General features: G+C 36.8%; 1 protein-coding gene across 1 annotated transcript in view; it reads right to left on the bottom strand.

Annotated features, from left to right (window-relative positions):
* Window positions 1–292: 292 nt before the first annotated feature.
* The window catches only part of PSMA8 (proteasome 20S subunit alpha 8), a 40,783-nt gene continuing 23,871 nt past the window's right edge, over window positions 293–17,204 (bottom strand). The window contains exons 3-7 of the mRNA XM_082698902.1: window positions 16,535–16,659; window positions 13,011–13,133; window positions 3,801–3,920; window positions 3,616–3,678; window positions 293–687 (exon numbers count right to left, since the gene is read on the bottom strand). Of these exons, the coding sequence (XP_082555028.1) occupies window positions 595–687; window positions 3,616–3,678; window positions 3,801–3,920; window positions 13,011–13,133; window positions 16,535–16,659 (524 nt within the window). The 3' untranslated portion in view covers window positions 293–594. The remainder of the gene's footprint in view (window positions 688–3,615; window positions 3,679–3,800; window positions 3,921–13,010; window positions 13,134–16,534; window positions 16,660–17,204) is intronic.

Raw genomic sequence — 17,204 nt, forward strand, 5'->3', positions numbered from 1 at the left:
AGATTATGTTTTTAATATCTTCCATGAAAAAAAAACACACTGCAACTTTAAAAATTACAGAAGTAAAATAAATAATGATGAATGTTTAAAAATGAAGAAGGCTCTGATAAAATATTGGCAATTAATCAATATAAGGATGTTTTTATCATTCCTCTAGAAGTACAACTCAAAATTCAATTTATTTTGCAATAGCTATCTCTGTACCTGATAGTCAATACTCAAACATCAACAAATTATTAATTTTTTATTAATTTTTTTAATAAATTACTAATTTTTTTAAATTACAGTTTTTTTCTTAAATTTACATAGATGAAGAAAAGTAACACACTAGACAAGTTATTAAGTATAGTCTCAGGCTTATGTGGAATTACGACTGCTTTCAAAAATTACTGAAGTGTCTTTTCAAAGAAAATCTTCATACAAAGATATGTTTGTCCATATAGCGGACTGTAGACAGCCACAAATATGGCATCCTCAAAACAGCACATAACTAGTAAATGTCATGCCACAAACCAACTTATTCCTTTAAAACTTCACTAAGTAATTCCAAGGAGTACAAAGAATATTACAGACTTCTAATGTTCATCCTAAGAATTAGGTAGCCTTCTTGGATTTTTTCTTCTCTGCTTCTTCCTTTTCCTTTTCTATTTCAGTTACTTGTAATTCAATTTCTTTGGCACTAAACATCTGAAAATATTTTAAAAAGAAATTTCAATTATACCAGTAATTTCTAAATATTTCCAATATGAAGAAACCAATTATATTTTATACATTTCTATTTTCTATTTAAACTTTAATTTTATATCTTCAAATATATAATGAAGTACATATCAGCAAAATACTTGTAACAAATATGGACAAAATTTGAACTCTGATATTTTCACAATTGTGCTAAAAAAGCAGGGCAAAGTGTTATATTGTATTACATATCCCTTATATGCATATAATTCTGAAAACATTTTAATGCCAGCTTATTCTGTTCATGAGCAAGTAACTCATTATTGAAGTCCCTTCTCCACACCACTGTATGATTATCTGATTGGGTTTCAGCCATCGGAATAGCCAGAGAGTAGGGAAAAGATGACTTACACTGCTTTGTTTATAATTCCCTCACTAAGTGTAAAGCAAAAATAGATTTTATTTTATACAAATAAATTTTATTATATTTAAAATTAAAGATGGGGAGCAACTTGCTCAAGGTCATACATCAATTTGCTGGAACTTAAGTCTATCTAACTCTAAACTTAAACCCAGGTCTATCCAGTTAAAGGCCATGCCGTATCTGCCACACAGCATTTCCTGAAACAGCATGGGGGAGGGAGTCTAACTTTGCTGCCAATGCATCTATTATCCTACCACGCATCAGTAAGGAATATATGCATGACTGGGTGGGTTTGACCACTTGGGTATATATGTATGTGCTGGAGCTGGAGAGGTAACCCTGGCCTCATTGGTTTTATGTCCTTGTGCTGTGGCGTGTCTGTTCTGAGACCCTAAACAGCAGGGGTGACAGCATGGCCCAGTTCTCATCTCCATACATTGTGCTCAGCATCATGGTTATTTTTGTGGGGCTGTGCAGGGCAGAACCTACACCTCTCTCCCTGTTTCTCTCATTCCTCATATTCCCATCTACTGGCTGGCTAATAAACGGTGGGAATGTGGTATCCAACAAGGCAACTATGCAACTCAGAAAACAAAAACCCCACCGCTCCATCCAACACTGATTTTTTTTTTAAGATTTTATTTATTTATTTGACAGAGAGATTACAAGTAGGCAGAGAGGCAGGCAGAGAGAGAGAAAGAGAGAGAGAGAGAAGCAGGCTGCCTACTGAGCAGGAGCCCGATGCGGGACTCGATCCCAGGACCCTGAGATCATGACCTGAGCCGAAGGCAGCGGCTTAACCCACTGAGCCACCCAGGCGCCCTCCAACACTGATTTTAACACTATTTCCTTCAAAACAAACGTGATGTAAAATTATACTTTTTAGTACACTTTTCATATAGTTTCCCATGCTTTAACTGCTTTTTACACTCTCAGCTAGACAGCTGGCAGACTGCACTGTATATAGTCCTACCTGAGGAACAAGCATGAACCACATTTCAGATGTTCTTTACCAGTGAGTCCTCTGTCATAGTACTCTGGACCATTTATTTTGTGGTTCAGTGGTTTTAACCCATAATGGCTAACAAAGGGTACACAAGAATAATGGCAGTCTTGCCACAAAGAAATACAGAAAGGTTATCACAGTAGGTATTAAAATTTAAGACTTACAGGCACTTTTTTTTAAAAAAGGTTTTTATTTATTTGAGAGAGAGATATTGAGAGAGAGAGACCATAGAGAGCGAGTGAGAGGGAGAAGCAGACTCTCCGCTGAGCAGAGAGCCCAATGGGGGCTTGATCCCAGGACCCTGAGATCATGACCTGAGCTGAAGGCAGATGTTCATGTGCCCCTCAAGGCATTTTTAAGTGAAAAGTAGAGAAAATAGATTTTTTTAAAAACAGTATAAAATAGATTAAAAAAAAAAAAGTCAAGGGGTGGAGGTTTTTTGACATAATGAAAGCTAACACTACGTTAGAAGCCTGGAGGTCCGACAGTTAAACACACGATAGCTGAACGACACCGCCAGGAAGCATATCTTGATTTCAAAAGATCTAGAAAGATAGGGAGATGAACTGCTCTTTATAGGAATACCTTGTTCTGATTGTGCTTTGCAGATTCTACATTTTTTATAAATTGCTGGGCTTTTTTTCTTTTTTAAGTAAGCTCTCTGCCCAACATGGGGCTTGGGCTCAGGACCCCGAGATCAAGAGTTGCATGCTCTCCCGACTCAGCCAGCCAGGCGGCCCTGTGCTTATTACAAATTGAAGGTCTGTGGCAACCCTAGGTCGATCAAGTTTATTGGCACCATTTTTCCAACAGCATTTGCTTACTTTGTATCTGTTTCACATTTTGGTAATTCTTGCAATATTTCAAATTTTTTCATTACTATTATATTTGTTATGGTGATCTGTGATCAGTAATTATGATTCACTGATAGCTCAAATGCTGGTTAGCATTTTTTAGCACTGTATTTTTAAATTATGTACATTTTTTAGACATAATGCACACTTAAGAGACAATGATATAGTGTAAATATAACTTTTATATGTATTGGGAAACCAAAAAATTCATTTGACTTGCTTTATTGCAATATTGGTTTAATAGTGGTGGTTGGAACTGAATCCTCAGTATCTCCAAGGTATGCTGTATGTGGAGCTGGGAATAAATGTCCATAGACAATGTATATGCTAATCCCATATATGACTGACTCAGTGGAGGTTCCTACTTAGAAGAATATATAGTAAATGGGGTAAGCCAACATATAAATCTCAGCTCCTCTAAGTCTTCACAAAGGACCAGAGATCGGTAACTGCTTGCAATAAACACATACAAATTAGTGAACATTAGCCTGTAGAAACAAAACAGATTACATCATAATGTCAATTGTGGGATCCTAACGGGTTTTTCAGGCTTTTAATGAAGACTCACAGATGTCAACATTTTGACAAGATTCAACTGTTGTCAAATTATTTTATATTACAGATGTTTTTTCCCTCTTTGGTTAATGACTTACTTTCAAAGGCTGGTTTCTTCTTATTACAGCAAGCTCAATGTTTTTTCCACCAGACTGGACAACCTAATGTAGAATAAGCACAATATTAAAATTACTTCAGCAAATCTTATTTTTAGTAAGGAAGTAGATAAGAACAGATCTTCTCTCCCCATGTTCTTCTGACTATGCTTTATTAGATCACTTACTTCTAGCAAAGCTCTTATTGCTAATTTGATGGCCTCATTGTCGTTTGCTATAGCATCTTCTGTGTAATATTTTTCTAGAAATTCTCGGACAGTTTTAGCACTTCGGCCTATTGCATTTGCCTTGAAAAATAAAAGATAATTATTAATATCATTGCAATATGAAAGAATTTATGGTTACTCAGTGAAGTTTAAAGTTTATGGAGATATTTCTTAGTATAATTACCAAATGAAAATTGTAGTTTTGAAAACTTAGCAAACATTTCACAGCTCATTCTGTTACTATGTGAATGAACCATAATGGTGGCGTGACTTATCTTCAAACATCCCAGTGCCTCGTCCTGGTCAATGCCTTCTATTACTTTAATGGCTCCCAAGTCCTTGATAATCAGGGAAGACTGAAAGAGTTGAAATTCAAAAGATGTACAGAGGAAAGGAGGTAGGACTTTGCAATATAGTACCAAAGGAAGAAAGAAAAAGGATAAAAAGGACATCGACCTGAAGAAGAAAGCTGTTTGCATGAATAGGACTGTGTGCATCATTTTCTTAGAACTTAGAAGAAAGTGGTCACCTAATTATTGATTCATTATCTTTGATTCTATAAGGGAGAAAAGATTCTTCCATTCTATTCTGCATTTTTCTTTGTTCTTTAGAAATTTTCATCAGATGCCCTGGCTTCATAGACACAGGTAGGCATGTTCTTTTAATTCAGTCTAAATATCTAGGCAAGTATTAGTGATGATAATGAGGATGAGAATAGTAATTCTTATATAACAGAGCACTGAGGTGCCAGGCACTATGCTAAGTATTTTACATGGATTATTTTCTTTAGCCATCACAAAAATAACTGAATAGTTACTATTATAAACTCCAATTCATGAATGAAGAAATGGGGGCTTGGAAAGGTTAAAATAAGCTTTATCAACCTCAGCACTATTACCATTTTGAGCTGAATAATTTTTTTTTTTTTTGCTCTGGGGGTCTGTCCTGTGCACTGTAGGATGTTTAGCAGCCTCTATCCACTAGATGTTAGTAGCACTCCCCACCCCAGTTGTGACAACCAAATGTGTCTCTAAGGGGGTACAAAATCACCCCTATTTTTGAACCAGTGTTTTAAATAATCTTGCCTAAGATCACAGAGGGGATAGATAGAAGAGCTGAGCTTTGAAACCAAGTAGTCGGAATTGACACTCCAAGCTCTGACCTCTAGATGCTATGCTGCCACATACCCCTTTGCTATGATGACTTTAGAGAGAGAAAAGAACCAGCAGAAAGGCCCATCCTTGTGCTCAAGGATCCTGGCATTGAATAAGGGAATGTCTCAGTTCTAACTGGTTATGGTTAGTATTATGATTATAGGAAAGAGATCGCAAAAGAGATGTTAGGAAGTGAGCATGAAAGCATACCTTTTGTACTACATGACAGTGTATTGTTCTGGTGAGGAGAATATTATTTTTACTTCACAGAACTTTTTCTATTCCTTTATATTTCAGAGGGTTAAAAAAACAGCTGTGAAGTTTTAAATTAAATTTTGTAGCTTTGAAATTTCACTAAGATCAAAGGTAAAGACTTCAGACTGGTATGACTTTGAAGTATTATTTGCTACTAACTTTTCGGGGGTAACTAGTTGTTGCCCAGAGAGGAAGGATATAAGGTAGAGGTTTAACCAGAAATCTCAGTGAACCCTTAGAAGGTTACCTTATAAATTTCTGGTGACTTTCCTGTCCAATTCTTCTAATTGGCAATGTAAAATTCTTTAATTCTTACCTACTTGACTGGTTTCCTAAAATCTTCTTACCTCCAAATCCATCACAACAGACTCTTAGTTTTGCAATGTTTTTTTCCTGCATGCCTATAATTAATGATAATTTTCTATGGCAAAGATTATTTGCAGCCATCCCCAATATCCATTCTTCTTTTGTGACAGAACAAATATGCCTGCTGAAAAGCAGCATTTCCTAGTCTTGGTTACCAACAGGAATATACAAGTGGAAAAAAATGGGTAGAACTTGTGAAACCTTTATTGCCTGGAATGAAGACAGGTTGGCTGGAGATTTAGCAGCCACTCTGAGCACATGGGCAAAGACTAAGATAATAAGAGAGAAATAACCGCAACTGTCTACCTTTAAACTTCTCGTTAAATGAGAAAAGTCAATTGTTATGTGTTAAGAATCATCTCATCTCTGTTGTTTGGAGCCAGAATACCTCACAGATAAGTCTTTGTATATCTTAAAGATATACAGAACAAAATCTGATGGGGCACCTGGGTGGCTCAGTTGGCTAAGTGTCTGCCTTTGGCTCAGGTCATGAATGATCTCAGGGTTCTGGGATGGCACAGCGCTAGACTCACTGCTTAGTGGGGAGTTTGCTACTTCGTCTACCTCTGCCCCTCCCCCAGGGTTGTACACATTCTCTCTCTCTCTCAAGTAAAATAAATAAGATCTTAAAAAAAAAAAAAAGATTAAAAATTGATGGGGCACCTGGGTGGCTTAGTGGGTTAAGCCTCTGCCTTTGGCTCAAGTCATGATCCCAGAGTCCTGGGATGAAGCCCCGCATCAGGCTCTCTGCTCAATGGGGAGCCTGCTTCCCGCCCCCTCCTCCCTGCCTGCTGCTCGGCCTACTTGTGATCTCTCTCTGTCAAATTAATAAATAAAATCTTAAAAAAAAAAAGATTTAAAATTAATAAAGAAGATGATTTTGGCAGGAATACTTTATTTACTATTAGAATTTCTTAGCTGATGAGTAATACAATGGTTACATTTTGTGTGGTCTTCTACACAAAGTATGAAAGCCTGATGATTCTTGATCTTTCCTAGCTGTTTTAAATCCTCTCCAATCAAGCTTTATCACTATGAGATATCTTGTCAAGGTCAGCCATGACCTGCCCATCACCCTATCCAATCATTTTATTTTTTACTTGACCCATCAGTGGCTGTAGCTCAGCTGATCAACTCTTCTTGGAATACCGTTTTTACTTTTGACCCAGGACATCCCACCTCTGGGTTCTCCTTCTTCATAGACTATGCTGGATCCTTCCCCACCTTCCATTGGTCCAATACTGATCTGTATCAGGTCTTTCCTGGATTATTATTTGACACAGCCTCCTAACTTGTTTGCCTGCTTCTACCCTACTGTACAGTCTATTCTCAATACAGCAGCCACACAGATCCTTTAAAAATAGTTAAGTCAGATCATGTTACTTTAATATGCCAAAACATCAAATGGCTTTCTATATCATTCTTCTTATTTTTAAAATTATTTTAAAATATTTTATTTATTTATTTGAAAGAAAGCAAGCCCAAGCAGGGGTGGGTATGTGAAGGGGGAGGCAGAGGGAGAGGCATACTCCCCACTGAGCAGGGAGCCTGATGCAGGGCTCAATCCCAGGACCCTGGGATCATAACCTGAGCCAAAGGCTGAGCCACCCAGCCGCCACTACATCACTCTCTTTAATATCCAAGTGCTATCCATGGCCTTCAGATCCTACAAGATCTAGCCCCTCCTACCTCTGTTACTCATCCTTCATGACTATCTTTCTGAATTCACCAAAGCACAGTCATATGCTCCACACTGAGCTTGATATCTTATAGATATGGAACATACTGCCATGTTGGAATTTACCCTGATTGGTTCCTCTGTTTGGAATACCACAGAAATAAGTACCTGGCCTGCTTCTTCCCTTGCTCCAGGACTCTTTAAATACCACCTTTTCAAAGGTGCTTTCCCTGACTACTTTACCTACCAATCACACTCTATCCTCCTAACCTCAATATCTTTTTTCCCCCATAGGACTTATATTACATAAATATCATCTGTACCTATTTTTGTCACCTCTGTATCACCAAACCTAGAACAATATTTGATAGATAATTCAAATATGTATAAACTGAATATTTGTTAAATTATAGACTATTAATATATTTTACTTTGTAACTTTTGATGGTAATTATCTTTGGGAATCCTACACTATGATATCCTTAAGTACAGAGATATCAACTCACATGCTTACTGCTCTGGTACTCAATTCCTTCTTCATTTCTGGCCCCTTAGGGTTTTCTGTCTTTTTCATGAGTTCAGCTATGCATTAAAAACATGTTAATGATCATTCTGGCTTTTTACATGGTTATAGCTGGAGAATTTTTGATTAATTCAATTTAATGTAATGTGCCAAACCCCAGAACCTCTTACTCCACATTAAAAAAACAAACAAACAAAAAACTTTCTGCAATATGAAAACATACAAAGAAGAAAAAATACTTCAAATAGAGTGTCCCCTCACTACTGGTCTGGATACTACCAGAACTACTAGGCTAATTGATTTTTTTTTAATTTTTTAATTTTTTATAAACATATATATATATATATATATATATATATATTTTTTTTTTTTTTTAAAGATCTATCCATTTGACAGAGAGAAATCACAAGTAGACAGAGAGGCAGCCAGAGAGAGAGAGAGAGAGGGAAGCAAGCTCCCTGCTGAGCAGAGAGCCCGATGTGGGACCCGATCCCAGGACCCTGAGATCATGACCCGAGCCGAAGGCAGCGGCTTAATCCACTGAGCCACCCAGGCGCCCCATATAAACATATATTTTTATCCCCAGGGGGAATTGATTTTTTTTTTAAAGATTTTATTTATTTATTTGAGATAGAGAGCAAGAGTGAGAGAGAGAGAGAGAGAATGAGTTGGGGGTGGGGGGAGGTAGGGCTGGAGGGAGAGGAAGAAGCAGGCTCTCCACCGAGCAGGGCAACTGGCTTGGGCTTGATCCCAGGATCCTGGGATCATGACCTGAGTCGAAGTTCAACTGCCTGAGCCACCCAGGAATCCATGAGCTACTAACTGATTTCTTGATACTCTTCTGTTATGGAAGGCAGCTGTATGCCCTCAGTAGAAGAGAAACTAACTCTGGATATGAGTTTCCCTTCCCTGTACCAAATGGCCCACCTCTGTGAACTTGCTGAGTGCTTTCTTCACCATCAGGATATCCTACAAAACACTGCTGGTGACCAAGGAGGAAGTGAGAGAATACACTTATGGCCATGGGATTCACTAGTTTATGTTTCATATTCTCTGATTCTAAAGAAGCCAACCTGGTAAAAACGGGGAATGGCCAACTGAAGACTCAGTTATAGCAGTAGAATCTTATGGAGCTAAAATCCTGTATGTGCCCTGACATGGGAACCAGTAACTTCCTTCTTTTATAGCCACAGATCTAGGAATCAAGGAATACCTGTCTCATTAAACCCCTAATGGGGCACCAGTAAAATTTTTGCCTCTTGGGTTGTATTAAAGGTCCTAGTTCCCAAGTTGGTGGGATGGTGGGGAAGGGAGAAGAGGCAGTGTTCCGTTAGGGGATATAACAATGTCACTGGACTAGAAGCTGAGACTGCCTGTTGGCAGTTTTGGACACCTCCTGCCTTTGAACCAGAAGGTAAATAATGGGTTACTCTGAGGATGGTATGATTTATTCTGATTATTAAGGGAAATAAAGTAACTACTATACAATGGGACTGGCGAGGAGATGTCTGGAACTCTCTTCATATTCTCATGTGAAGTGAAAAAAAGCTAATGGAAGGCTCTATAATCTATTAAGGCAGAATATGTAATGGACCATAATCTTAAAAAAAAAGTTTGTGTTAAATGCCAGATAAAGAACCCCAACAAACCAAAGAGCTAGTATCAGTGATTTCTGTTCTCATTTCTGCTACAAGTCATGTGGCCAGTTTATATTTTGATTTTCTATTTCTACTACCCATTTCACATGTCCTCTATCTGTACACTGTAAAACTACACCCTAGCACTACAAAGTATTGTCACTATACCATAACTGTGTCCTCAATAGCCCATTGTATCACTTTATCAGGCTACTGGTATACTAGTAGGTCAGAGTAAAAAACAAAACATAGAAAAAAAACAAAAAAACACCTGATCTCATGGCTAAAGTGCTATTTAGTCTCCCCCAAACAGAAATTAAGCCAGAAGATTTTTTCTATTTTTCAAGACTAGATATCAGAATAAGCTTGATGTAATAGAAGGAACACTGTACTAATAAAGCAGAAGACCCTGAGTTCTTTTTTTTACTTCTTTTTTTAAAATTAAATTTAATTTTTTTATATTTTTATAAACATATAATATATTTTTATCCCCAGGGGTACAGGTCTGTGAATTGCCAGGTTTACAGACTTCACAGCACTCACCATAGCACATACCCTCCCCAATGTCCATAACCCCACCACCCTTTCCCGACCCCCCTCCCCGCAGCAACCCTCAGTTTATTTTGTGAGATTAAGAGTCACTTATGGTGGGCGCCTGGGTGGCTCAGTGGGTTAAGCCGCTGCCTTCGGCTCAGGTCATGATCTCAGGGTCCTGGGATCGAGGCCCGCATCAGGCTCTCTGCTCAGCAGGGAGCGTGCTTCCCTCCCTCTCTCTCTGCCTGCCTCTCTGTCTACTTGTGATCTCTGTCAAATCAATAAATAAAATCTTAAAAAAAAAAAAAAGAGTCACTTATGGTTTATCTCCCTCTAGATCCCATCTTGTTTCATTTATAAAAGACCCTGAGTTCTAATGACAGCTTTGTTATTAACTAGTGGTGTGAACTTAAAAAAAAAAAAAATCACTTAACTCCTGAGTCTCGTGTACCAAATATGTAAAATAAAAAAGTTTTCAGATGTCTTTTGTTATAGATTTTTTTAAAGCTTCATTTGACTTCAACCAAAATCTTACAGTAAAGTACAATATGTGAAATCAGTTAAATGATGATACATGGCCTTCACATACCACAGCAATGCATAGTTTCAGACCTAGATGATCAATACCCAACAATTTAAAAATTCCATAATTTGGGGGAGCCTGGGTGGCCGAGTTGGTTAGGTGTCTGCCTTCAGCTCATGTCATGATCTCAGGACTGTGGGATCAAGCCCCATGTTGGGCTCCCTGTTCAGCGGGGAGTCTGCTTGTTCCTCTCTCTGTAAGGCTCCCCCTGCTTGTACTCTCTCTCTATTAAATAAAAATAAAAATAAAAATAATTGAAAAATAAAAATTCCATAATTTTCCTAACTAGTTGATTTTAAAATAAAATAAAGTGGTTCTCAGTATGACCCTAGGGAACAATCAAATTAAAATGGAAAATTATGTAAACTTGGAAATTGTTGTTATGATATTGAAATGAAATATAATGCTATAATGATTAATACAAACAGGAGATGGCACACTTTAAAATATTTAGAGAAAGACTGAGGGTAGTAACTTATTTTGTTCAAGGTATAGATTTAGGAGGCATAAGAAATCTAGTACATGTAAAAGATTTCTTAAATTGGTACAAAAAGTCTGGTATCTGCAGTAGGTAAATTCATAGTTTCTGATTACCAATTAGTTTGTCTAGTTAGCTTAAAAGAAAATGTGTGGCTACCAGTATCCAGATCTTTGTGGCAAGAATATAATCCACTGTTTTACTGGCCTGGTTAATTGGTTAATAAAACAGCATGAGTGTGGTCAGCTCAGATCAATTCCTTTAGTTAATACAGGCATAAAGACCCATTAATTTATATGGCTTTTAATAACAGTAAAATAAACACTTCATGAAAATATTCAAAGCCTGGGTATATAAACTTTTTAAAAAAACATTTTATTTATAAATTTGAGAGAGAGCAAGAGAGAGTGAGAATGAGTGGGGGGAGGGGCAGAGGGAGAAGCAGAGGCAGGCTCCCTGTTGAGCAGGGAATCAACCAAGGCTCAATCCCAAGACTCTGGGATCATGACCTAAGCCAAAGGCAGACATTTAACTGACTGAGCTACCCAGGCATCCCTTTAAACTTCTAATAATCTAAAAATTATTCAGATTCTATAATGTGTTTCTATTTTTATATATGAGAATATACAAAAATTTGTTTCTGGAAATTGCTACTAGTTTCCCTAGACCCTAGACTTTTGTATTAGATTTGAGTGTACCATTAAACAGATTATTGGGGTACTGAAAGAAGAATAATAACTTATGCAGAAAAGAAGCTATATTCTAGGAATGATGTGGGAACAATTGTAATGTACTGCCATATTAATAGAGATTCATAGTTTGGGGTACTCTAACTCTCCTAGAATAGAGAATGCATTAAATATTTCACTATGGCTGGGTAGGAGAAGAATCAGTGAAACAAATGGGATTGGGAGGGAGACAAACCATAAGTGACTCTTTTTTTTTTTTTTTAAAGATTTTATTTATTTATTTGACAGAGAGAAATCACAAGTAGGTAGAGAGGCAGGCAGAGAGAGAGAGAGAGGAGGAAGCAGGCTCCCTGCCGAGCAGAGAGCCCGATGCGGGACTCGATCCCAGGACTCTGAGATCATGACCTGAGCCGAAGGCAGCGGCTTAACCACTGAGCCACCCAGGCGCCCCATAAGTGACTCTTAATCTCACAAAACAAACTGAGGGTTGCTGGAGAGAGGGAGGTTGGGAGAAGGGGGTGGGGTTATGGACACTGGGGAGGGTATGTGCTATGGTGAGTGCTGTGAAGTGTGTAAACCTGGCGATTCACAGACCTGTACCCCTGGGGATAAAAATATATGTTTATAAAAAATAAAAATTAAAAAAAAATAAAAACTAATCATAAAATAAAATAATTATAAAAACATAAAAAAAATTTCACTATGGGGTTAAATGCTCATTCAATTAAAAGCAGAAAGACTATTTCTACTCAAACCAAGTATCTGTATGAGGCAGTACTTATTTAGAAGAATGAATGATGCTAGGAATCAGATATATCTCTTACTTGGCCATTTATAGATACTTAGGTTTGTCACATCTTTTCAAAAGAAGACCCTGTGATTATTAAACCAAAGTGTTGGGGCACCTGGGTGGCTCAGTCAGTTAAATGTCCACCTTTGGCTCAGGTCATGATCCCAGCATCATGGGATTGAGTCCTGCATCGGGCTCTCTGCTCCTCGGGGAGCCTGCCTCTCCCTCTGCCTATTCCCCCTTCTTGTGTTCTCTTTCTTTCTCTCTCTCTGTCAGTTAAATAAAATATATAAAAACAAAACACCAAAGTCTTTTTCTATCCATCAAAACATCATAGTTGCTGACTAGCTAAGTAGTTATGTAAAGTTTGTACCGTCATCAATACTTTAATGCAACGTACTTTTTTGTCCTGTCCCTGAAAGTGACATTCACTGTGAATACATGTATTCAACTTCTAAAATGCATTAACAAATTCATGACTTACCTTCCAAGCATGGTAAGTACCAGAGGGATCAGTCTGATATAATCTTGGGATACCATCATCATCAAAACCTACAATTAAGGCAGAAATGCCAAAAGGTCTTCGTCCATTGCTTTGTGTGTATTTCTGAAAAATATTAATGTTTTTATAATTACTTTCTGTATGAGGCCATACAAAGAAGGACACTATTATCAACTAAGAAATTTTGATAGCAGGGGTGCCTGGGTGGCTCAGTTAATGGAGTGTCTGCCTTCAGCTCAGGTCATGAACTCAGGGTCCTGAGATCAAGCCCCATGTAGGGGTCCTTGCCGAGTGGGGAGCCTGCTTCTCCATCTCCCTCTGCCCCCTGCCTGCTTCTGCTCTCTTTCCCCCAAATAAATAAGTAATCTTAAAAAAAATTTTTAATAGTAAAGTATTCCTGCTAAAATAATTTTTTCGATTCTTATTATGTATTTAAGATCCTCTTCCTGACTTTTTCTGGACTAACTTCAATCCATGATGAAATTTTAATGAAATTAATGTATACAGTGGATAAAACAAAATAGTAACTTTGAATGTATATGGTCGATAAAACAAAATAGTAACTTTGCTTATATATGGTCTTAAAACCATTGTCTTGTTTCTTTATATAATTTTTGGTAACATAACTGGATTATAATCTTGTTAATATAGCAGAGAACTACCTAGTAAAGCTGATTTTAGTGAGCTGTACTTTGGAAGTGAGTTCTTGGGGCTGACTTTGAGAGACACAATAATTGTTACCATTATAATCAATATTCTTACTTGATACTATTATTATCAAATATATTTTGTTCCCTATATACTAAGTTATCTCTACAGAAAACTCAACTAAGACATTTCTCAAACAAGGAAACCTTTTGTCTCTTTAGAAGAAAACACATTTTTTTCTTCCCAGACAGCAGGGCACTGGAAACCAATTGTATTTCTTTTTACTTTAGTGCCAAGAACTTCCTGGATTGTGCTCCAAAGAATGGAATTCACACTAATTCTAAGACTGGTGCTCCTAGAAGTTGAACATAGGGCAGCCCTGACAGAAAGCTCAAACTTACACCTCTTTTTCCATTTTTATATTTTATTATTATGTATTTTTATTAGGACCTCAAATTTTGAATGCAAACAGTTGGGCTACAAATGTAAATAATTCTTAAAGAACAGGGTTTATTTGTCTTCATTCTTCTGTATTTCCTAATATTCCTAGTTCACACAGAGGTATGAAGTAGATGCTTTGTAAATATACCTCAGAGGAGAGACCCCTTTATTTGTTTAATCAACCATGTTTCTTTTTCTTTAATGAAAAAGTACTTGCCCAGGCTTAAAATAATTTAAAAGTACAAAAGGTGTACATAAAGGATCTCTTTTGTTGCAGAGCCCCAGATCCCTTCCCAGTAGCAATCACACTGTTACAGGTTTACAATATTAAAAGTTCTATGTGGGAGCCTTTATTCTTCTAGAAGAAAAACTAAAAACCACCACTGGGAACCTCATATACACAATGTTCTACACCTTGCTTTTTTGGTGAATATAGTGTGGAGCTCAGCAGGAAGCTTGAACTCAGGACCCTGAGATCAAGCCCTGAGCTGAGATCAAGAGGTGGATGCTTAGCCTACTAAGCCATGCAGGCGCCCCAGTGGATAACTTTTTAACTGCTGAGAAAATCAAAGCAAATAAAAAAGTAAAGTAGAATAATATAAAAATGTTGGACTTCCTTGCAACATAAATTAAAAAAAAAACAAGGTACCTTTTTATAAGTATATAATTTAAAACTTTAGTATCTAGAATATATATAGTTTATTTAAAAAATCTCTACATGGACAAATGGCAAAATCCATGCCAGAAAGTGTTCTAAATGCTTTAAATGTATTAAATCATTTAATCCGTAATACAACTCAACAAAGTAGGTATTATTTTAATGTTTATTCTATAAATAAGAAAATTAAGAGAAAACAGGCTAAATAGTATGCTCACAACACTAACTAGGAAGTAACAAACCCAGGATTCAAAACACCCAAATTCTGGCTCTTGGAGGCACATTTTTAACCACCAGAGTGCCTGTCAAAAGGACAGATAGTTTACACTAGAAGAAATGAAAATAGCAAACCAACATGTGGGGGGAAAAAAAATCAACCTCACTACTAATTATAAAATACAAATTAAAACAACTATTACAGTACTATGTTATACTTATTTGCTAAATAAAAAAAAAATGAAAACCCTAGGCTGATGATCCTTCAGGGATACATTTATGCCTTGCTGGTTGCACAATAAAAATTGGTTCAATCTTTTTAGCAAGCAATTTAGCTACATATAACAAGAGTCTTAAAACCAATTACAATCTCTAATCTAGTAATTTCTTACTGAAAATTAATTTAACAATATAATTCAAAAAAGAAAAATAAAGGCTGTGACAAAGATAGAGTAATGTTATTAAAGTACTAAATTGAGAAAGAGAATGAGAAATGGAAAGAAACTGGAAACAATATAAATAATTACCAGTGAACAACTGGAAACAGTTTTATATAGTTAGTAAGAATGAGAAGCATGCATAAGGATTATGCTGACAAATGTAAAGTACACATAAAAGAGAACAAATACTTATATACATTGTGATTATACTTAATGTCAAACCATGTACCTGTGTATGAATTCAGAAATTCTATCCAGAGGTGCCTGGGTGGCTCAGTAGGTTGAGCATCTGACTCTTGATTTCCCCTCATGTTGTGATCTCAGTGTTGTGGACTGAGCCCTGCATTGGGCTGTGCTGAGTGTGGAGCCTGTTTAAGATTCTTTCTCTCCCTCTCCTCTGTCCCCCTCCCATTGCACTCTTTCTCTCTCTCTAAAATAATAATAAATACAAAAAACATGGGTTTTAAAAAATAATAGTAACAAATAAATCTTAAAACAAAAAAAAACAGGTCATATCCAAACCTGCTCAGTTGTGGTTAGGTTTGTAGATAAAAGAACCATGCTTCTTTAGTAAACATATTAAGAAAAAAAAAAAGTTTTCATTACTGTATCACTAGAGGTATAGAAATCCCCTTAAAATATGAGATTTATTGCTCTTTGAAATTTTAATATAATTCTTAGAATTGATAGTAATTGAGATTTCTAATGCTCAAATCAATGCAGTCCACTGGAATAAGAGTATGAATATGAAGTAAGTGTGAGAAAGAATAAGGGTTTTAGTAGATTTAATAGATTAAATGACTGGAGGGACACCTGGGTGGCTCAGTTGGTTAAGCAGCTGCCTTCGGCTCAGGTCATGATCCCAGAGTCCTGGGATCGAGTCCCACATCGGGCTCCTTGCTTGGCAGGGAGCCTGCTTCTCCCTCTGTCTCTGCCTGCCATTCTGTCTGCCTGTGCTCGCTCTCTCTCTCTCTCTGACAAATAAATAAAATCTTTAAAAAAAATAGATTAAATGACTGGAAATATTGTAGTATTCTCATAACAGGAACCGTAATGATGTAAAAGAAGAAAACCTTTAGAAATCTGTTGGAATAGTGGCTTACCTGCTTTAAGGTTGCTATGAAGCGAGTTATATATTCTACGGTGACTGGGTCCTCGACTGTGAGCTTATGACTCTGGCACTCCACACGGGCTCTGTTTATTACTACTCTAGCATCAGCAGTCAGTCCTATAAAAGTAGGTAATACATTTTCAAAAAAGAATGACTTTTGTCAAAAGGGTTTTTTTCTTTTTAGCTACCATGAAATCTTTCTTATAATGTCCATTGTTTTTTCAATATACGTCCATTATAAATAATAAATAATCTACAAAACAGAATATCACTCGTCCAACATTTAATACTTAATCTAATACATTCTTATTTACTTTTAAAAGAAATAGTTTTAGGGGTACCTGGGTGGCTCAGCCAGTTAAGCAACTGCTTTCAGCTCAGGTCATGATCCTGAACTCCCAGGATCAAGTTCCTTGGCTTGATCAAGTTCCAGGCTCCCTGCTCAGTGGGAAGTCTGCTTCTCCCTCTGACCCTCCCCCCTCTCATGCTCTCTCTCTCTCAAATAAATGAAATCTTTAAAAAAATGGTTTTAAAGAAAAATAAACACTGACGCTAAGTAAACTATTTTCGAAAGATCAAAATGGTTTAACTCACAGTGGTTGGTCTGTTTATTAGATTTTATTGAACATTTTCTAAAAATCTCTATAGTAATGTTTTTAAAA

Source organism: Mustela nivalis (genome assembly GCF_964662115.1).
Source record: "Mustela nivalis genome assembly, chromosome: 14".
Classification (NCBI taxonomy): domain Eukaryota; kingdom Metazoa; phylum Chordata; class Mammalia; order Carnivora; family Mustelidae; genus Mustela; species Mustela nivalis.